The sequence below is a fragment of the Vombatus ursinus genome, unplaced genomic scaffold (genome assembly GCF_900497805.2).
Source record: "Vombatus ursinus unplaced genomic scaffold, bare-nosed wombat genome assembly UNPS02014863.1, whole genome shotgun sequence".
NCBI lineage: Eukaryota > Metazoa > Chordata > Mammalia > Diprotodontia > Vombatidae > Vombatus > Vombatus ursinus.
In genome coordinates, this window is record NW_020954641.1 from 12,162,365 (window position 1) to 12,185,971 (window position 23,607).

Sequence of the window (23,607 nt, forward strand, 5' to 3'; positions counted from 1 at the left end):
TTGCTTTTAATACTTTATCTACTCCCCCCCCCAAAAAAAAACCACTCTGGAAAACACATGACCATATAACACTAAGAATTTTTTTTTTTGCATAAGTAAGCTATAAAAAGCATACTGTAAAATGATAAACCATTCTAAATTTCTCAGTTGGTACAAGACCATGGACTGACATTTGCTCTTCGTAAGACTTGACTCTAGACAGTAAATGGGATAAAGGATCAGATCACAGCACAATATAACCGTGTGAAGGCTATAAAATTAAGATCTTACTTAACATATTATACATTGGATATAATGAATCCCCAAAGCTCACCTTCTCGAGAAACATCACAGATAAGATTCCAAGCTTTTGTGATATCTGGCGTTTTACTCTGGAGTTGAACCACACACTGGTATGCACGCTTCTTGAATTCTTCTTCAGTGTCAAACCTCTTCTTAGATTCCTAAGTTTAAAAAAAAAAAATCTAGAAGTCTATGTGTACAATTCTTGAGAAGAGATCAAGGAATTTCTAAATCTATAATCCTGAGGACTCATACTGTATTTAATACTAAAAAATATGAATGTATCTCCTAAAGAACCGTATTTGATACTTTTTTGGTGAATAACAAAATCTTACATTTTCTGCTCTTCATTTTCCTTTTCCAATTCACACAATCCCACCTCAAATAATTTTTACTTGGTTCAAAAAAAAAAAAAAGGTAATATATGACCTGTATTAAGAAGCTGAAATTCCACATTATTCCTTGTTCTACGTGTGGTTTCTGAGAAAATAACCTTGCTTTTCTTTTAAAATAGGAATACTTATTCTTCTGTTATTTAAAAAAGCACTGGAACATTTGTTGATCTGGATGACTGAATATCACACCAACACTAAAAATGGTCAATAAGGCGACATGCTTATGCAAAATCAGTTTTAGCTGCTCTGTTTACAAAGCTGACTAGTACTATATACCCCAGATACACACCAAAATAAGTTGTTAGGTGGGAGATAATTTTGGATGTCTCTACATAAATATAAGTGCAATGATTTTAGTCAATTGATTCAAAATGTATTTTAGTTTCATTATGACAATAATTAGCATCGCTGTAAAAAACTAATTTCAATATTCAGACTTATAAGATCAGGAATTTGAGGAATACAAATACGAAAGTAAATAGGGGATATATACAAAATAAACAGTGATTTGGGAGCATGAAGGGGCACTAACAACTTGAGAAATCAGAAATGGGTTCTTGCAGGAGGTGGTATCTGAGCTGTACCCTGAAGGAAGTTAAGGGTTCTAAGAGGTTGAGGTGAGAAGGAAAAGCATTCCATATATGGGGGTCAGCCTGTGCAAAGGCATAGATGCAGGAATCAGCTAGCATAATAACTAGCATTTACACAGCAAAGACCTTTACAATAAATATTATCTTGCATGATCTTCACAACATCTCTGGGAGGCAGGTGCCACAAAGGTAAAGTGACGTACCCAGACTCAAAGAGCTAGTAAGTGTCTGAGGCAGACTTTAAGTCAGGTCTTCCTGCCTCCAAATCCAGAGTTTTATCTGTCTGTCCAGCCACCTATACAAAGTCATGCATAAGGAACAACAAGAAGGCTAGTTGGATGGGAGCACAGAATGTAAGTTGAGCAATGTGCTACGAAGAATGCAAAAATAATCTGGAATCTGACTCTGAAGAGCTTTAATGTCATACAGAAGGAACAAGACAAAGAACAAACAGCTGGTAGTATATACCTTATAAAAGGCCTGAAGATCACCTATAGGAGGTGAAACAGTTAAGTAATCTGGAAATTTATCTTGTAGGTGAGCGATGAGCATACCAAACTGTGTCCCCCAGTCTCCCACATGATTTAACCTGGTTAGCAATTAAAAAAACAAAAACAAAAACAAAAAAAACACACTTTCAGAAACATAGAATCACAGAGTAAGGCAGATCTTGGAGATACAATCCCCTACATTTTACAGAGAGAAATGAGACTCAGGGAAGGGTGGCAAAGCCAAGAATTTGAAGTTGAGTTCCCAGGCTTTCCATTTATGATTCTTTCTATTGCATTATGCTACCTCTTCATGTTATGGACATTTTAATTAAATAATCTATTTCAAGTTACAGAATTCTGAGGCTTTTATAACAACTAACCAATCACTAAATTAGCAAACTATACTGAAATGTTAATGGCAAAACTTATCAAGATTCTGCATTATCTCTATAATGTAGCTAACCTGGATAGAGATAGGTCAGGGAATTCAAGTAGGTCCAAATAACTGAGGTCAAGTGAAAAACTCATTCATTCATTCAATTTAACTCTACTTGGGAAAAAAAAAAATTAAATGCCTACCATGTGAAACAATCTATGATATGTGCTTGGAATACAAAAACAAGAACCAAAGAGCCTCTTCCATCAAGAAGCTCATATTCTACTACAAGGACAGACAACCTGTACACAGATGAGTATGATAAAATCCAGGGTATGAGGCAAAGAAGAGATTTAAGGTGCTCCAGACAAATGAGAATGGAAACTACACTTTCAGTGGTGTTGTATAAATAAAGCTCCATTGTCAAATGAAACCTCTAATTTTCAATAGAAATGTCAAAAATGAAGGAAAGTGGTACTTACCTGAGAACATCATAACCCACAAACTCCAAGAGTCGGCATATGCTCTCTCCTATGATTGTTGACCGAAGATGGCCTACGTGCATCTCTTTAGCTATGTTTGGAGAAGAAAAATCGACTACAACCTGGGACAGAAAACCAGAGAAATTATTGTGCAGAAAAGCTTAATTTCATTAATATACATATAAACCTCTTCATAAAATTTACATTGCCAACATTTATTAAATACTTATTAAGTGCAGAATACTACGAAAGATACTGGGGAGATACAAAAGTAAAAATCTCTGCCCTCAGGGAACTTACATTCTGTTGATGTAGCTCATATGTATATGTATGTGTGTGTATACACACACACACACACACACACACACGCACTTACTTATATAGCTCATATATATATATAAGTAAGTATATATAAAATAAAAATGATGTGATGGGGAGGGGGAATGGAGGGTAAGCACAAGCAGCTGGAGTGGAAGGGCTTCATGTAAAAGGTAGAGCTTGAGCTGAGCTAACCATTAACTTTTTCAAGCACTTTCCTTTGTATTTTCTCACTTTATAGTTAAAAGAAGCCTGGGAGATGGGTTTGGCAAATGTTATCATTCACATTTAGTTAGTGGTAGAGCTCAGAAGGGAATCCATATCACGACATATAGCCTTATTCTTTCCACAGGATCACTGATGCTTATTTTTTTAATACCTAAAATGTCATCTCTTATTTTAGACCTTAAACATAAACCTTTAAGAGTACTGCTAAATGTGAAACTTCTAATAAAATTTGCCCTATTGTACTTGTGATTATGATGGAACTATGAGGATTCCAAAAGAAAGGCTACAATGATTTTATATTCCATTCACAATCATATTACAATAATTTAAATGATGAAACCTCAATGCAGAAAAATGCAAGACATAACAAGTTACGATGGTAGCTCTTTATTACTGTGTACGGAAAAACAGTACTTTCATATAAAAATGCTGTCCACACAGGTACCTTCTTTCTTTCTCCAAGAGTAGGTGGTTGTACTCCATTCACCAAAAGATTAGTCAATTGCTTGGATACAAAATCTTTTCTTAGGTGAACATTAATAAAACCTTATAGTGAGAAAGGAAAAAAAAAGAGCAAGTTGCAGAGCCTCAGTTTTGGTACCCAAATATTTTCTTTTCAAATAATCAAACAAAAATATCTATAGTTGAGAAAAATACACATTTCTATTAAAAACTGATACCCTTTAATAAATGAAGACCACAGTTTTTTTTGTCACTGATAAACCATCAGCTCTCCCTGGAATGGCTTCTAGAAATATAGACTATGTAAGCAGCAAACTCAAGATTTTATCCTGACTGTTTCTGTCAGGGTCTTTCAAACCATGAACTATAAATACGGTTACCACTTGGGGTTTCTGAATCAAAGAATTTTAGAGCTGTAAAGGGCACTACAGATCACTTGGTCCAATTTTTCCACTTTACAAATGAGGAAACTAAGGCTCAGACAGGCTGAATAACTTGCCACAGTTCACACAGCCAATTGGTGATGATAAATGATAGATGGTTCTAAAGATAGTTCTAAAGGACCCACATCCCCCGAATGTAAAGTAATGGTATTTCCTGGTAACTATGGTGTATCAATTGCTATACAAATTATCCAATAAAAACAAGGTTTCTCACCCATGACCAAACTATGATACTGGTTGTAATAAGACAATTAACTAATAAAACATAGTATCGTTACATTATTTATAGTATAGGCAATATCATTATAATCAATGATTCAATAACATTTTTAAAAGCCTACACTCATATATTACTTTATGTTTTGAAAAATACTTTAATATCCACTAATTATTCACTATTATCATACCTGAAGCAAAATGAATATTATTTATCCCTCATTTCACTAGTAAGGAAAATAAACACAGAAAGCTGAAACAACCAACTTAAAATCATATGGCCAGTTGGTAGCCAAATGGTTCCTATCTCCTATCCGGAGACCCTTTTTACTAGCCACATTTTATTAAAATCACTACTTATTGTTTCACCCTAAAACTGGATTTGAACTTGTCTTGCCGGTTTCAATAAGGAAATCAAGTGTCGGTACTTCTACTTTAAAAGGATGACATTATGATCATACCAGGACCAGCGATTTCAACTTTTTCGATGTATTCATTGTCTGGAAGGTGTTTGACAACATTTCCTGCAGTATCTCTTGGGTTAACTTTCTCTTCCTTGGTTTTGAGCAGCATCTGCAACACAACACAAGACAATTTAATACTCTATAAAACTGGGCAAATTTCTTACAAATCCAAGCATACACCCTGACATAACATGAAAAGAAACATTTTGCTTTAAGTGCCACCAAAAAAAGCAGAGGCAGTGAAGCCTAGCCCCTTTTTATAAGGTCAGCTTATATAAGAAATACCATGAGGACATTTAAAGTGTCAAAACCACATAATTTCTCCACTTCAAATGAGGTAATGAAAATGTATGGAATACACAATTTATTTATTATTGTTACTTTAGTAATATAACATTTTTAAGGTTCAAAAGATGTTTTGTTTATATCTCTAATTTTCAAGTCATCGTGGAATATAAGAGCTTAAAACATTTAGACATTAATTAGAATACAGTACTTTATAACATTAAACTTTAACCTAGAATATGGAATACAATCCAGGTAAAGATGCCAGACTCACTAGATAAGAACCTGATTATTTAGCATAGAAGGTAGGTAGTTAGGGGTGAGGGGAGGAGGGTTAATGGCAATTACCAAAACTGAGGAAAAATTCATTTAACAATAAATTGTGCTAAATCTTTGGAGGGAAGAAAACAAAAAAAGAAATCTGAAGGATCATCTATGGCCAATATTTTAATCACCACAGGATAACCCAGGCCACATAGCAATTTTATTTAAATAGCAATGACAAGTTAAATATTTGAAGCTATCAGTACCTGGTAGATAGTCAATTTAAAATTTTTATGCTATGATATTCATATGCACATTGTTCCTAAACAGAATGGGGGAGGAAGAGCAGTATCAGATACAACATAATAAATAAGGGATGAATGGGTGTCCAAATAGAAAGTATTAAGTTCTAATTTCCCACAGCTGCTCATTTTACTGTGAGGAAAAGCAATAAAGATTCTTAATAAAGGGAAACACAAATTTATTATGGCAAATACATTGGCTGCTGATGGAGTAAACAAGCCATAGGCCTAAACCTTTAAGCTATTTCTTTAAGAAATCAAGTCCTTCAGTATTTGGGGGAAAAAATCCTATTCAATCAATAAGCATTTATTTAGTAAGTGCCTACTATGGGCCAGGCACTGTACTAGGTGTTGGGAAAAGATACGCTTTTGATGAATGGGGCAAACTTAGAACTCGAGGACAGCTATGATGCTACTGCAAACACTGCAATCTTTTGTTCACAGGACGTATGTTCTTTTCCAAGATTTAAATATCCCAGAATAATTAATTTTAATATAGTACCTTCGTAAGGCCCATGGCACTGTTACATTGATAATCCCCAAATTTTGGTTGCTGACTTGGTGTGACTACCAAGGGAGGATTTTCCAAATCTGGATAAGCAGCCTTAATAGCATAAGCAAAGAGTTCTTGTAGGCGGCTATTGATGTTAATCATGCTTTTAGTTGGTCTATTTCTTTCTGCTTGAAGACTCTGTGGAAAGAAAAATATAAATTGCCAGTGAAGTGCAACATGCGCCCAAATATAGGCTCATACAACATTCATTGAGTTTTAAGGAATTAATGTTAGGGAAAAAATTAAAAAGACAACATAAATTACAGGGCCAGTGTTGGCACATCTGGTATTTTGAGAAGACATGCATAGTTTTATATATATAGCTACTTAATCACAGGTTCTAGAAAGTATGGAATTGGGAACTAGGATTTACTCTGTCGTGTTGAAATCTGTAAATAAACTTCTGAGCACAATCAATTTATTAGCAAAATTAGCAATTACCAATGAATGGAGTCCAAGGCTCCCCAGCAACCAAGAACCCCACCTGACAGTCAAGGGACTTCTTTTATAGTAAAGCAACACAATCTATTATCAGCAATGTGGGTGTTATCTAGTTATGATTGGCTAGAATCAGAGAACGGGGGTTTTGTAGTGTGTGGGGAGTTTTCACAGCAACAACTTAGATTTCCTGGAATATATGACATCAATGTTTCATGGAATATATTTGACCTTTATCTTAAGTTTCTCCTAAAAGTAGGTGGAAGGCAACTTAAAAGAGAGAAATAGGGAACTAAAGTTGCAGACTCAAGAAGTTTAAACTCACATAATGAAAGGGAGAATAGCAAAAAGATTAAGTCTGGTAAGCCTTAATGAAATACAGTAATATCTCAAATCTTAATATCCTACAATTTCCCCCTTTGAGCCTTTGAAGAGATGTGCCTCTTCAATGAATCACTTAAATAAAATAATCATCAAAGATATAAATCAAAGTATAGTAAAAATCATCAACATCTAATGAACCCTGTATCAGTCCATGTATCATTCCTACAAAATCTTTAAAGGCAAAGTCACAATTACAGAATAAAAAAAAAACTTGAGTTAAATTTATATTTACAAAGCCACTTAACAATATTCATAATAAATTAATTTTGAGAAACTCTTGATACTGCAAGTACCAAATGAAACAATTAATATATTCCAGAAAACAATTATGAGACCTAAAGTAATGTGACCTAAAGCATATTTAGAGTAGCTAGTATGCCTCCTCTACCAGATAACCAAGAAAACCAGGAAGGGTCCCACCAGGGGGAATCTTCATTAAAAAGTTGGATTTCTGCTATAACCTGTTGGATTATGGTGAGAATTCTCATCCTGAGTCCCTTATGTCCCAGGGTGGTCAGCAATACTTGGAATGGGTCTTCCCAGGATTGAGTTCCACTGGTCCACTAGAAATTCTTGATGTAACATTATCTTCAAAGTAGAAGTTGTGTAGCATAAAAGTCCAAAGGCCCAGTCTGTCCTGCAATTCTTGCTTCATGAAGTTTATTCAGTGTAGTTTGCTTAAATCTTCCAGTAACAAGGTTCAATATAATTTAGTACACTCTCTGAGAGCCTGACTTGGAAAATGAGCCCTTCTGTCTCTTAAAATTATCAGAGACTTCAAAATAGGAAAATAATTTCAATTATCAATGTAATTTTATACATAAAATTCTTAATCCAATTTTGAGAACTTGTTACTAAAACATACTCAGGGCCTGTATACCCTATTAGAGACAAGAGAAAACACTGATTCTGTTGCTTTTTCAAAATTTGCAACTCCATTTAATTAAATGACTTTTACATTCTTATCTAATTTCCTCCTTTTGAGGATATTTTCCTCATATCATCATGTATAGCATTATTTATTTGTGTATATATTGAAAGAATGAGATATTTGAAGGACTCATTCCTATACATGAATACACAACTATTAGCAAGGGGGTGGGAAAGCAAAGAACTCATTAGTTGCTCAGGATATTAAGGTGACTATTAATTCAGATTGAAAACAGCAAGATCCCCAACACTTACAATAGGATGCAAGTATAAACGATCTTACTGAGGCAATCTGAATAATATCCTATTAGAGTAACTTAGATGTTTCAGTATTAATCTATTAATTGAGAGATTTAGTGTTGCAACAGCATATTCATCTGCCCTGTTTACAAAAATTTGTTATAAAAGGGGGAATAAAAAAGGGACATGAATATGTTGTCAAGACTATCCCCTCAAAAGCAGTGACCTGACATTAGATCTGTTTGATTCCAGGCAAGAGTCATATGTAACAGCCTATCATACAATAAAGTCCCACATTATTCACAGGGTATCAAAAGGCAGGCTCAGAATTAACCAGGTGGGAAAATTTCCTATTCAGAAAAGGAAATTGCACAATAGGGAAGCTGGAGTCAAGAGGATCCTACCTTAGCCTAGGTCAAGTTGTCCCCTCAACTTTTCCCTGGCACAGACATCTACCTGTAGCAGTTCTCAGGCTGTGTTCTCTTTGGGCAGCACATAGCAGTCCCCTTGAATAGTGGACTAGTGGTTTCAATTCAGATACTCATACTTGAAATCAAAACTCAGAACAATATCAAATTATAGTCCCACAAAATTTTACCTCAAATAGTAAAGATTCACTAATCACAGCTTAAGGCTAGGTTATTATATTCTCAGGTTGCACAAATAAGGATATTTCATTTATCCCTCATTTATAAAATAAGATTAAGTATATTCTAAAGTTTTACACATACAGTGAATAGTCGGCTCAAAATCCTTAAGAAAATTCTTAGTTACTTTAAATTTCCAGTCCTAAGAATAAATATTTAAGCTACATCTTACTTATTAACAGATAAAATCTTTATAATTTTCAGAAGTGGAAGTCAAATAATTCTATTTGAAATCCTTTTTCTACTATTAGCTAAATTGGTAAATTTTTCCACTTTGGCTGGGAGAGATCTTTGTTTCTCAAACTGTAGAACTTCACGGTTTCAAATCATGCTGTCAGAAGGGCTGATCAGATCTTACGACCTCACCCACGTAAAAAGTCCTTCATAGACATGGATTGCTTTAAGAGAATTTTACTACTTTCTCCCAACAGTGAGTCATTATGATCATGATTATTTTCCAATTTAAAGCAAAATATACCTCATTAAATATTCGTTTTCCAAACATTTTGACCACATTCTTTTAACGGTTCAATTTAGAATATAACATTGAATCTGATACAATATTTCCCCAAATTTCACAATACAAGAAACATTTTTTCACATCCACAATGTCATGTATTTAAAACATGAAACAAAACTTATTATCAGTTATTAATTCAGTTGAGTACACTTCCAAAATATTTTACGTAGAAAACTACCCTTGGCATTCTATAATGATTGTATTCAAGAACAATACAGACTACTTTCTTAACATTATAGCTTACAACATAGTAGGTTTTTTCTAATTAAGCTTAAAGAGGTACAGATTTCAGTCTTCTGAAGTACTTTAAAATATTTAGACTGATTTTTCAGTTATTCTGAATTTCTTAAATGTATTAGTATAATAATTTGCTAGTTAACATTACACAGCAGTTAGGTGGTAAGAATGAAATTTTTCTATAAGGAAAGAATGAAATCTTAAAAAGTTAAATGATAATGGAATCAATGCAAATTTAGAAAAGCAATCTTTAAGCAGTAGCACGTTACCAAAGAAACACTTTGTCCGATTGAATTCTTAAAAGGTCTGAATATTGCACTGTTCACCCTCTGAACAAGTCAGACACTATGTCAAGCATTTCACAATTATATGATCCTCTCAACAACTCTGGGAAGTTCGTGCTATTATTATTATCCCCTTTACAGATTACGGAAACTGAGGTAAACAGATTTACCACACCTCAGTTTCCTAATCTGTAAAGGAGACAATATTCCAATAGGAGAACACATCTCACTGTAAATGAGACCACACATTTTAGTTTCAGGACAAAATTTCAATCAAATCAAGTTCGGGTTTACAATCTCAAATGGTTACATTTGGAACCTTGAATTTCCCAAAGGCCATTTACTATTAAAATTTCAAATTTCAAGGGCCCACCTTACTTAGTTCAAAAATGACCCAATGAACCAAATCATTACCTTTTGTTTTCTTGCTATAGTCTCTCTAAATGCTTTAAAAAGGTGGGTAAAGTACACATCTTGATTCTTGAGAGACTCTAAAGGTAGGGATTCACCCTTCCAAGGACAGAGTGTAGGCATGTACACCCAAATAATTTTATACTACAAATTTTACTTCTAAAAATCTTTAAATATTTGTCCCAATCATATCCCAGACTATTTGAAGAATTAATATTTGTTCCACTGATCTTTTCCCTTTAATTTAGTGCAAGTTTTATTACACAAAACCAATTAATTGCAAGACTGTCACCTTTTTGGGTTTTTAAAGTCTTACAAACTCGTAATTCATTCCAGTTTCTTGTAAGGTTTTATCACTCACAGTACTTAATTGCTTAGGCTGACCAAAAGCAAATATCATGATAAAACAAATACGATTCTAAATTAAATTTTACTTATATTTAAATTGCTTCCTGATTTAGACAAGCTTCTCTCTTTTCACGGTCAATAAAGAGTTAATGGTAAGCAGTTCTTCTCAAGTATCAGATAAATTTAAACTTTGAGCTGCCCTCTAATCAGTGAAATCACCTTCCTTCCTTGCACTATAATCTGTCTCTCTAGGGAAAGAGTGATAAAAAGTCTAAGTGCTGTTTCCATTTACTTTCAGTTTTAGTCTTAGTTTTCCTTAAAACAAAACTCACCAAAATATTTCAACATTTATACACACACTGAAACCATGAATTGGAAATTCACAGTAGAGAAATGAGATATGTCACAATTTTAGTCTGTAATTAGGTTACAATACCATATTACTTTGCCCAAGACAATTAAATCTTGTTGAATCACTATACCTTCAGATCTGTTTATAATAGAATTCCTCTATTGCCTTCCAGTAAAGAGGAGAGAAAATATAGGTGCTTAACCTGATTCTTCAAATTTCCAGAATCTTAACATTTACTCTTTTTCCTTCTTTTAGTCTAAGCAAAAAAAGTCAGCACACACAATTTTACTAACTGTAATCTTAAAGCCTTTAATAATTCAAAGTCTCTTCTTTGGACCAGATCAGGGAGACTAACTGTCTAAATGAAGCCCAGAGGGTCCCTAATAAGGAGCCCCTCCTGGCAGTCCTAAAGAGTACCCCTTCCTATTGAGGTTGCTATCACAGCACCATGCTCAAGCCTCAGATAGGCTGCTACAAGTTTTAGTGTCAGCACAGGTAGCCATTTATTCCTAAGGAAGGGATTCCTAGTGTTGGCACAGGGAAAATTATTTTACCTGTGAAAAACACCTCAAGTCCTGATGGTGGGATTCTCCCACTTAGGACTTACTTTAGCCTGATGAATTAGGATTGAGGTCAAGAAGGAATCAGACCTCTTGGGCATCCTTGGGTTAAAAGTGTCTAATGGAGTGCTCTAGGGGGTTCCTCAGAGAAGAGGTCCCGGGGTGCTGTTGTTCAGCCTCCTGGCTGGCTCGCCCATTGTCATGATTGAAATCTATGAATAAGAGAACTGAGGCAATAAACTTCTGAGCACAATCAATCTACCAGCAAAGATAACAAGTGCCAATAAATGGGGTCCAAGGCTCCTATGGACCTCACTTGACAGTCCAGGCACTTCTTTTACAGTAAAGTGATACAATCTATTATTAGCAATGTAGGTGTTATCTAGGTACCATTGGCTAGAGTTAGAGAATGAGGATTGTGCACAGGGCATGGGGAATTTTCACAGCAACAACTTAGATTTCCTGGAATATCTGATATCAATGCTTCATGGAATACACTTGACCTTTATCTTAAGTAAGTTTCTCCTAAAAGCGGATGGTGGGTAACTCACAAGAGAGAAAAAGGGAACTAAAGTTGCAGGCTCAAGAAGTTTAAACTCATATAATGAGAGGGAGAATAGTAACAAGATCAAGCCTGATTAAGCTTTAATGAAATACAGTAGTATCTCAAATTTTAATTTCCCACAATTCCCAGTTGGAGTGAAAATTGTGATGCAAGATTATGCATAAATAACTTATCAAATGCTAGAATAGAAAAAAAATTTAGTATAGAAAAATATTATTGAATTGCCAAGACACAGGAAACATGATCTCTTTGCCAAAATAACAAATTGGGGTAGGAAATGAAAGGAAGCTTCACTATCTCCATATTGCACATAGTTTGGACTTCCCTATTGGTTAATACTACTACTTTTACTCCCAGTTTCGTTGTCTGAGTTAGACTGTCAGATGAAGTCCGGTGAAGACTTTAAATACAACACAAAAAGTTGTGTAAATTAGATTCTTTTGTTTCTTTTCTTAGCCACTTTACTTTGTTTGCTACAAAGCCGGTGAGAAGATATTGATACAGGGAATTACATTCTTAAAACTTGACTGTGAATAGGAAGAGAAGGCAGACTAAGTAGTCTTACAGGATTGCTTTTAAAAAAACAACTTTAGTAAACAATATTTTTTAATTTAAATTTTGTTTTTAGTTCCACATTCTCTACTTCCCTCTTCCCCCACCCTTGAGAAAGCAAAAAATATGATAGCCATTATACATATAGAGTAATGCCAAACATTTCTGTATTAGCCACGTTCTAGGGAAACAAAAATAAAGAAAAAATAGTGAAAGGAAAAAAATTCTTCATTCTGCACTCTGAGACCATTAGTTCTCAATCTGAAGGTGGAGAGCATTTTATACCATGAGTTCTTTGGAGTTGTAGTGGTTCACTGCATTGATCAGAATTGCTGTCTTTCACAATTAGTTATTCTTACAATATTACTGCTATTGTGCAGACTGTCCTAGTTTTACTCACTTCACTTTGCATCAGTTCATATGGGTCTTCCCAGGTTTTTCTGAAACCATCCTCTTCATGATTTCTTACAAAAAAACAGCATTCCATCATATTTGTATACCTTAATTTATTCTGCCACTCCCCAGGTGATGGTATCCCTTCAGTTTCCAATTTTGAATTACCATAAAAAGAGTTGAATAGATATCTTTGTATACAAGTGTTCTTTTCCTTTTTCTCTGATGTCCTTGGGTTACATACCTAGTAGTAGTATTGCTGGGTCAAAGAGTATAGTTTTATAGTCCTTTGGGCATAGTTCCACATTTAAACAACACTTGTTGAGCAACGGTTGGTGATCTATTAAATAAAAGTTATAATCCGTATTTACAGTTTAATGGAGAATGCAATAGAAATAACAAAGCTGATTAAGACATGCCTTAGGACATTGAACTTAACATAAATTGGGTAAATATGCCATAGAACTTTGGCCTGTACTACATTTTAAAGCATTCTGAAAACCTTAAAAAACTATTAAAATGTAAGCTACCCTTACATACATTATAAAAACTTTCATAATGTTCCCAATTGTTTTGTATATTTAAATCTTTTTTTCCCAACAAAATTACCTAGTAATAACATGTTCATTAAGGACAGAGGACAGCCTTTTGTAGTCCTCACAGCACCAAGCATAAGAGAAGCTACTTGACAGTGCACAAACTGAATATGATATGAAAAAAGTAGAAGAAAAAGTAAATACTAATATAGATTACAGTCAAGAAAGGTCAAAGTGAGATAGTTTCATGAACTCAGTGCTTTAGTGACTGAAATGTAAAACTCACTCAGGGAAAGAGGCATACTTTCATTTTCTTGCTGAGTGATTTTTTCAGTCATATCCTATTCTCCGTGATTCCATTTGGGATTTTCTTGGCAAAGACACTAGAGTGGTCTGCCATTTCCTATTTCAAAAATGCTCATTTTATAGATGAAGAATTGAGGTAAACAGGGTCAAGTGACTTGCACAGAGTGACACAGCTAGTGTTTGAGGCCAGATCTAAACTCATGAAGATGAGTCTGGCTCCTGGCCCAGTACCCTATCCACTGCACCACCTCGCTGCCTAAAGAGGCTTGCTTACTACTATGCCACAAAAAGTTACACTTTTTTGGGACAGAACCTAAGATGGATTGATGAAAAAAGCACTTCTAAAAACAGGGTCAAGCTCACAAGAGATGGATAAGCAAATCAGGAAAAGAACTCTGTAAAAGGGCTGGAAACAGAATCTATATGTTACTGCCTTCTTTTCCCTAGATTTAGTAAACAACATGTTTCATCTAAACCAGACAATTTAGCTACGTCAAAGTAACTAAAGCTTTTTTAATGCTAAGACATTAACTGATACAGTGTCTCTTTGAGTCTTTTTCTAGCATTTTATTAGAAAATCATTTACTTAGGTCTTGTAATAATGTAATTAGAACTTGGCTAGTATTTATGTATGGATTGTTTAGGATTTTAATATTTGACATACCTTACTTTCTGATTTATGTGGTGTTTAAGAAAATCTGCTAACAGCTGGAGATTTGCCCTTGGTTTGCCCTACTCATTTTAAATTGTGTCAAAAATCTTTCTGAAGTAGGCTTACCTTACTGGCTCCTCTATGGAGGGAAGTAGTGCTAGTGTAGGTGTACAGGCCTTCTGTAGAACCTCATTTTTTTTCCCCCAGTCTGCACCAAACAATTCAGGTTTATGTTAGGTGAGGGCAGCTGGCAGTAGTCTCCTTTTATGCTTTGTATCTTTTGTTAGTTAATATTAGGAGGGATAGGACTAGTGTGTATGTTGTGGGGGGAAAGGAAGGTCACTAGTAGCAAAAGAAAGGAGTAGTTGATAGGAAGGGTAGGCAGTTACTATATGCTTTGTCTACTCCACAATTTTGTCAATTTACAAGTTTAATATAAGAATGAAAATATATTTGTCACTTTAAAGAATAGATTGTTTCACAGATCATAAAAATATCTGCAGAAAAGCTGTTAGAAAATGGATAATTCTTCAGCTATCCCTTTAATGATTTTTCATTTTCTCTGCAAGCTGTTCTACCAAATCTAAACAAATTTAGCACAATTAAATGCAAAGTGGAATAACAGTAGAAAGCTTTGAATATTTCACTTAGTAGGGTCAGAGAGATATCTCTCTCAAAACAAGGCAAAAATCACAAAAATGTCTGTACATTAAGCCTTCAACATTAACTCTTTTGTCACAGCTATGAATTATCTCCCAAATATTCTAATTAAAATATACTTTCCATTCAACCTGGGAATGATTATCTAAAGTTTTGACCAATGGAGGAAGTTTTATCAATGGCGTTTGCTTTTGTACTGGTTATTTCTGCATAACCTAACCTATGCTTGTAATAAAAAAAAGTTAAAGAAAATGCACCCTTCTCATCTCCTATTGCTGGTGTGTACTTTCTACTCTTTCCAGAGCACACCAAAGGTTGCCAAAACCTCCTCTTCACTACTCGTTGGTTATACCACAGGGTATCTATCCTTAAGGGTCACATTTCTTTTCTGAGTGTTTCTAGTTTTCTTTCATTTAAAACAAACCCGAAGTGCTTTTGAAGGGTAAGGACTAAGCAGGCGGGTATATACTATACTTCATGGACTAGGCACTCATTATGCCTTGATTCAAGACTTATGTAGACTTGACCTATAATTGGATTTTGGATGACAAGGAATTATTTTTTTATTTGACCTTTGGATTCTTCTTATTCTGTGTCAAATACTAATTTATTTTTCCTTTCCTCACATTTGAAGAAAAAAAAGATAAGGAAACCTTTAAGGTCCTTCTGCCGGGGTAATGGCAACAAGTCTTGCAGCAATTTACATCCCCCAGGAAAGCAATTACTTAAGTGAGATCACCCTCTGGAAGGCTTGAGTTCCTCCCCAGGACTAAAAGACCATAATTCAGAATAAAGAAAGTGATGTTTACTTTAAAGGCTTAAATTAGATAAAACTCTGGTATGTAAATTCTTTTAATGTGCCCTGTCCTAACTGCCATTATGAAATTTTGTTCCGATAAATTGATACTATGAATTAGGATCATTAGTCACACTGAAGGCATGGAAATAGAGCAGATGGATTTGGTGTCAGAAACACCCAGGACCTGCTTATGAGCTAAGATGTATGACCATGGGAAAGTGACAATCTCTGGAAATAAAGAAAGGGACACCTACCACTTTCAGGGAAATATATTTCATATATTGTAAAAATATCTGTAGAAAAGCTGTTAGAATATGGACATCACCTCATTTGGAAATTAGGGATACTATCTGCAGGGCTCATCTCACAAAGTTGTGAGGCTCAAATGAAAATATACGTAAAGTGCTTTGTGAACTTTAACGTGCTAAAATACCTAAAGCTGGAAGATGATCTTATAATCGAGTCAAAATTCTTCATTGTAAAAATTGCTATGACTTATATAGCTCCTTAAGGTTTGTAAAGTGCTTTACAAATTCACAGCTAGCAAATGTTTGAGGCAGAATTTGAACGCAGGTCATCCTTAATCCAGGTCCAGTGCCCTATGCTCTGTGATACCTAGCTGCCTCTCCTACAGATGAAGAAATCTCTGAAGCCTCAAATGAACTGCCTAATGCCATATAGGTATAGTTAAGGGGTAGAGCTGGGACCAAAAAGCAGATCTGATTCCCAAAAGTATTTGATAACTTCATTTTTTATAACTGTATATAACTTATAACTACACATATGTATATTACTTCATTTTAGAACTGGCTAGGGCACTGGAACTGTAATCAGTGCCTGGGACTGAGTTTGGAGAAGTACCCTCTCTCACTGTTACCTCCTCTGATTCAGGTCCAATAAACTACCTGGTACTTGAAGGCTTAAGCCTATTGTTATCTTAATTTAATCTTAAATGTGCTTTTAAAAAATGTATTCAATTCAGTAATTATACCACTGCTACAACAAAGGCATGCTTAGCTGACAAAAACATTTTAATGAGACACTTCAAAGAACCATAAAAAGACACTAAGCATGAGACAAAGCTTTTGTTTTGTTTGCCCTAATTAGGAGACCAGTAGTAACTTGTTAGACTGCTGGAGAAAAGGAGACATTTTATTCCTCTCCTTTTCAAATGCCATCGGTTGTGCTTCCAAAATCTTTTATGAATCTTAAAAGTGTAGATCTGAGAATAAACCCCTGAATCTATTGACAGAGCAGAGGCTTACTCACCTTTTGGAGCACCTTCAGGCGATATTTAAGTTTTGAATTTTCTTCTCTCAACTGCTCCAAATTAGGAGAAACTCCTATACTTCCAAAGTTTTTCAATCTGTCAATTTCAGCAGTCAGAAACTTAATCTCTTTCTCCTAGGAAGGAAAAAAAAAGGGCAAGATCTTCAGAACAACTTTATCAGCTACTTTAGTTTGGTCTAATGATTTTATTCTTTATTTATATTCAGATTAGATACGCTGGGATACTGTATTTTTTGGGGGGGGGAACACCACTTAAAAGTAGATGGGCAATGATTTAGCCAAATTGGAAGAAAGTTGCTGGTGAGAGCTAACAGCATAGTATCAGCCCCCAAATTACTTAGCTCAGATAAAAGGATAGGATCATCTCTTCCCCACCCTTCCTCATGGGCTTTTGGTGATTTTCCTTTTTTGGGCTACTTTTCTGATGAATTATAGTTAAAATGAACTATGAACTTTGTGAGGAAGTGTGTTGGGCTCCACTTGTATTACATATGGCCATAAGCATAGTCCAAACAGTTTCGATCTGCACAGAGGAGAGTCCATATTGAGAGCTCCCATATGGAGGGAGACAGGTCCATTAAAGCGTCAATAAAACACGGGTGTCACAGAGCTCAGACCACAACAGTTTCATTTCTCCTCAGTGCCAGTCTAGTATTCAGTGAGTTCAATTTTAGGGTTCTCCACAACGCTGGAACTGATCACTGGTCCTACTCTCTCTATCCTACGAAGCAGGCTCCGACTACGGCTCAAGGCACGCTTGCTCTCCTTCAGTGCCTCCGCCCCCGCCCCCGCCGCGGCCAGGATCACCTCCATTTCCGAGCCCCTGCTCTCCCTTCCCCAGCACCAATTTTGTCTTTTTTTTTGTTTTTCTAATAAACTCTAACACCTAAAACTGGAGATAGGCCGATTCCCCAGGAGTGGAGGACAAGAATCCGGAGGCTGAGGTATTCCTGGGAACCCTCAGACGTTCAGGGAGGTACCTCATCCCCAAAACAGCGTCCTCTCTCCCGGGCCGGACCCAGGCCTTCTGAAACTGACTGTGAAGGAGGGATCTCGGGAAGAAAATATCCAAGTATCCAAGTTAATAAAAAAAAGATCCCAGGCCAGGAGCTCTCCTAGAAGTCCACACCCCTCTGCTTCCCGCCCCCGCCCTCGCCCCGGCGGAGGAAGGGTCCAGTTGCCTCCATGCTCGTCCCACCAGCAGTCGGAGACCCTCCCCCTGTCCGCGGCCCAGTCTCGGTCCGGCTCCTGCGGGGCAGCCCCGGGCCAGTCACGTCCACTCCGCGGTCGGGCTAACTTCCTTGGCCACGTCGTCTTCCCCCTCCTCCGCCCCACTTGAGCCCGGGCCTGACCTGCTGCAAAAGCCGCGCCGAACACTGAGCAACCAGACCCTCCATCCTCTCGCCAGCACCTCACTAGCCTTATGGCCGGAAACGGAAGTGAATCGCCGGCCCTGTCGGGAACCGGAAATCCCGCCTTCTCCCGGAACTGGTCTTTGGAATGGAGCTAGGCTGCCTGTCCCGGGTCTCTGCAGCCCCCTAGCGGGGCCTTGGCGGGACGCCGGGGGTCTGTTAGGATGCTTCCCTGGGCCGCGGGGACAAAGGCTTCGGACTGGGGCTTTTCTCGGGCCTAGGGCTCTTCCCCGCATCTCTATTTGCCTATCTGTAAAGTGCGTGCAAAGTTCCCTCTCAGCTCCATGTCAGAGAGCTTTAAACGGAGATTGTGAGGAAGTGTCCCGCATCACGCGGATGGGAGCTCTTGGGGCCTCCCAGGCTGGGAAACTGAAGCCCGAGCGGGGGCTGACTCGTCCGACGCGCCCCAGAGAGCGAGGAGCAAGCCGGGTACTTCGGAGCCGGACCCCACCTCTCTGTTACCTGACCAGCCCACCCCCCTCGTGTATAGAGTAGAGAACAAAGCGTGCGCGGACCGGCCGCCGGGGGCCCGGGGCACCGGGGAGAGCGAGCCCAGGCCGGCTGGTCCGAGCGACGCGCTCCGGCGGTCCCCGAGCTCCAGGCTTGCCACCCTCGCTTGGAAATCTGTACAGAGGGTGATCCTGGGTCCCTAGGAGATCCCTTCCCCCCGTCCCCCCCTCACCTCCTCTTCTTACATCAAATCCCAGTCTGCTGATTCTTTCTGCTCTGCCACAGCCTCCCCGGGGATCTCCCAGACCAGCCAAAGTTGGGACTGAGTCCAGGCCTTTGCTGGGTGTTCTGCTTCCCTGCTCCCACTTCTCTTTCCTTTCTTCTCTCCCCCTTTTCTTTTGGTGGTGAAGATAATTTACTCCAAGCTCCCCTGTCCCTCCACCCATTCAGTTAGTGACTAGAGTAATCACACTTCTGATGCCCCCCACCCTTGTCCCAGTACCCCCTGATACCTACCTAAGGGGCTGGGGGATCAAGTCAACTTCATTCTTCTCTCCTCGACTGAGTAAGAAAGCTTCAAAAGAGATGGAAATATATGTATGGATTCTAGGGAGTGGCAACTTTCTGTTTCACTTTGGGAGGAGCTGATCTTCGTCTTGAAGTCTAAGTACTCAAAGTTAAAAATTACTGAAGGACTTAAGTACTGTATTAGTACAGTCTAGATCTGACCAAGGGTCAAAACAAATCCTTTTATTAAGGGGATTTATTGTGTGAAGTTTGGATTCAGTCAAAGGGCTGCACTTGAGGACCTAGAGGGCCACGTGTGGGCTTGAGACTACACCCCTAGAACTTAAAGTACCACGGGATTCTACGGTGGGAAGCTTTTACTGAGTTCAGGTTGGGTTAAGGAGGGGCTGCATGATTGACCTCTTAAAAGCTAATGACAGACTTCTTTTCTCTCTGTTGTTCCCAAGTTTCCAGCCATACCAATTTCAACCTTGAATACTGGGAATAAGAGAGATGGGTGACATCTGATTTATGAAATATTATGTTGTGATCTTCCCAACCTTCTGATGTTGCAGTGTAGGTATTGCTTTTCTTTTTCACAAGGGAGGTTCAGAGAGAATGATTTGTGCAATGCTACATGGCTAATATGTATCAGAGGTAAATTCTGAGCCCAGGTCCCAACCTAACTCTTTAAGTTAAGCACTCACTATTGGATACTTCTTATGAGCAAAGTGCTTAGTAAACCTTAAAGTACTTTGTAAGTGGGAGCTACTAATATTATATGTAATGGAACTGGCATGTATGCAGAACACTTCCAACAGTAAAGGACTTGGAGAACTTACCTCCCGGAGAGTTGTGATGATGTGTAATGAAAACCTCTAGGTGAGACTTGATTATGTATAGGCATTCTGTAACTGGATCCTGTTGCTAACCATATATTTAGATGAAGCCTTTCTGATTGGTTATGTGGTCAGAAATGTGGATGTCTTAGAAACGGCTCTAGTGACTTGAGCCTCGACTGAATATTTTTGCTTTTTAGCTACCTGATCTTGGATTGACTCTTGACCAACAGCATTTGCCAAGAGACAATGCTGTAGTGGCAGCTAGGTGGCTCAGTGGACAGAGCACCGGCCCTAGATTCAGGAGGACCTGAGTTCAAATGTGGCCTCAGACACATAACACTTAACCAGCTGTGTGGCTCTGGGCAAGTCAACCCCAAATGCCTTGCAAAAAAAAGAAAGAGACAATGCTGCTGTAAGGCAGAGGTGTCAGACATACAGCCAGTTGGCTCAGTGCATCAGAATATTTAAGAAACAAATAATGTTAATATGTGGTTTTCTAGGTCAATATGTAGCCTATTGGGATCTTTATGTATGATGTAATGGCCCCTTTTCTGAGTTTGACACTTGTAAGGAGAATGGCCTGGGACTTTCTCCCTGATGAGTCTGATAGATGGTCAGTCTCTTTGCCTCTGCATTATGTTCTTTTCTATTTTAGATGAAGGGATTTGAGACTGATTTTGTGGATTTTGAAAAGTCAGGAGAACAGCATCCCAGGGTCTGGATTTTATTGCCATCCCAGCATTGATGCCCTGAAAAGCAAGGAGTGACCTTCAAGAGCCACTTCTGAAGTTGGACTCCAGATCCAGTACTCTGCTTACTGCATCACACAGTTAGATGACACAGTAAGTAGAATGCTGGACCTGGAATCAGAAAGACCTGAGCTCAGATCTGATCTCAGACCCTTATTAGCTGTGTTATCTTAGGCAAGTCATTTAATTTCGGCCGTGCCTTAGTTTCCTCATCTTTAAAATGGGGATAACAATAGCACCTACGTCACAGGGTTGTTGTGAGGATAAAATGAGATAACATTTGTAAAATGCTTTGCAAACCTTAGAGCACTATGTCAATGCTAGATATTACTATTAGGAATGATAATGCAAGGGTAGCTGAGACAAGTATTCATCTGAGAGATGTTGCTTTTGAACATGAAGTTGGTGGAGTTAATGCTATGTAGAAACTGTGCTAAATCTAAACTCACTCCCTAAAGATTGAGGTGGGGTAGGGGAGAGTGTGTGGGTTTGGGGAGAAACATTTGTACTTTTGTTCTTGCTTTATCTTTGAAATAAATATCCCTTTGTAAAAGTTAATTGATGTAAAGTTGATAAACAGAACTAGAGTGCTAGTCACCGGCACCAAAGAGTAAGAGAATTGGTATAGGCTCAAGATGAAGGAATAAGAAGAAACTCCCTAATACCCTTCAGTTACCCCCAGAACCTTGATGGGGCAGATGTAGTCAGACTGGTTGGTACTGGTATACTGGGCCAGAGCACACCTGATATATGTATGTGTGTATTTATGTATGTATATATGTGTATCCACACATATATATGCCAAAATATTCACAGAAGCATTTTGTGGTACCCCAAAACTGAAAACAAAGAGAGTATCTATCAACTGGGGAGGAATTAAACAAATTAGGGCATATTAACATAATAGAATATTATTAAAAAATAAATGATTCAGAGAAACATGGGAAGACTTGCATGAACTGATGCAGAGCTAAATGAGAACCAAGAAAATAATATACAGTGATTATAGTAAAGAACACTAAAAATTCATTTGAAGTGAAATCTGTGAATGTGGTGACCATTTGTGACTGTAGAGAAGAAATGAAAAAATGTACCTCCTTCCTTTTCTTGGAGAAGTGGAACAATGGGTGTGAAATTCACATGTGCTATCAGATACTGCCATATATCAATTGGTTTTAATTGTTTTTCTTTGGTATAAAGAAAGTACAGTGTGTGTGGGGGGGGTTAATTGGAAATGACCATGATGTAAAAAATTTTCTAATGTGAGTGGTTAGTATTATTCTTATATCTACTTGTGTGTTTATATACAAGTGCCCTTAAAAAGACAGGAAAAACACTATTTGTGGCTTTGATGAGTCAGATAAAACTAGAGAGCTGCAATTGGTTCTCTTTTTCCCCAACTCCTTTTCTCATATAACTCAGCAAAAGCCAACAAAACACACTGAGAGGAAATACCTTAGCAGCATCTTTGCTGTTAAAACTTTTTAAGTGGTGGTGAAAGTCAAACTTTTTAAATGTTAAAATCATTGCCATTAATCTCAGTAGTAGAAGGAGGAAAAAAGATTCATATCACATAAAAATTACCTCCATTTGTTTTGGTCTGAAGAGAAATAAGAAGCAGAGTCAGAATGCCATGGGATTGTAACTACTCCTTATACCCATCCAAATCTACAAAGATTTGTGATTTTTCTTCATATACATACTTCTTCCAATAACACAGATCAAAATTTTTCTAGTAGTACATTATCTTCAGGACTTACTGCAGCTGAAATATTCATTGTCTTGTAGCTGAACTGGTGATAAACATTTTCAAATTAGGTAGGTTGGTTCTTTGACAACAAAGTTTATCAAATGAGATGATTATAAAGTGTTTAGCACAGTGTCTGGCACATAGTAAGCACTATATAAATATTATTATTATTAGTAGTAGTAGTAGTAGTAATAATAATAATAATTATTATTATTCTCATTGGGTCTACATTCTTAGGCAGCTAGGTAGTGAAATGGATGGAGTGCCTAGAGTCAGAAAGACTCATCTTCCTGAGTTCAAATCTGGCCTCAGACATTTACTAGCTGTGTGTCCCTGGGCAAGTCACTTAACCTTGTTGCCTCAGTTTTCTCATCTGTAAAATGAGCTGGAGAAGGAAAGGGCAAACCACTCCAGTATCTCTGCCAAGAGATGGGGTCATGAAGAGTCAGACAAGACTGAAAAACAACTGAACAATAACTGACTACATTCTTAAGCCTTTTACATCTGTGTAAGTAGGACCTGTTCTCTACTGATACAGCCTTTGAGAATTATTTCACCTCTGTGCCAAAGGAGGTATTGGTAAGATGTCACAGTGCAGGTGGAACATTGTGAAGGATATGAATCTGGAACCAGACTGAGGCA

At 37.4% G+C, this 23,607-nt stretch overlaps 1 protein-coding gene across 3 annotated transcripts in view; it reads right to left on the reverse strand.

The window, feature by feature from the left end:
• RARS (arginyl-tRNA synthetase) overlaps positions 1 to 19,737 on the reverse strand; it is a 30,605-nt gene extending 10,868 nt beyond the window's left edge. The window contains exons 1-9 of one of the 3 annotated variants that reach the window (XM_027841849.1): positions 19,634 to 19,737; positions 17,235 to 17,369; positions 13,257 to 13,352; positions 6,101 to 6,289; positions 4,745 to 4,856; positions 3,608 to 3,708; positions 2,617 to 2,738; positions 1,736 to 1,856; positions 314 to 443 (exon numbers count right to left, since the gene is read on the reverse strand). In XM_027841849.1, coding sequence (XP_027697650.1) covers positions 314 to 443; positions 1,736 to 1,856; positions 2,617 to 2,738; positions 3,608 to 3,708; positions 4,745 to 4,856; positions 6,101 to 6,253 — 739 coding nt within the window. In that variant the 5' untranslated portion in view covers positions 6,254 to 6,289; positions 13,257 to 13,352; positions 17,235 to 17,369; positions 19,634 to 19,737. Of the gene's footprint in view, positions 1 to 313; positions 444 to 1,735; positions 1,857 to 2,616; positions 2,739 to 3,607; positions 3,709 to 4,744; positions 4,857 to 6,100; positions 6,290 to 13,256; positions 13,353 to 17,234; positions 17,370 to 18,607; positions 18,687 to 19,633 lie in introns of those variants that run through there. The other 2 variants (XM_027841848.1, XM_027841847.1) reach the window with 2 other exon arrangements.
• Between the last annotated feature and the right edge of the window lie 3,870 nt (positions 19,738 to 23,607).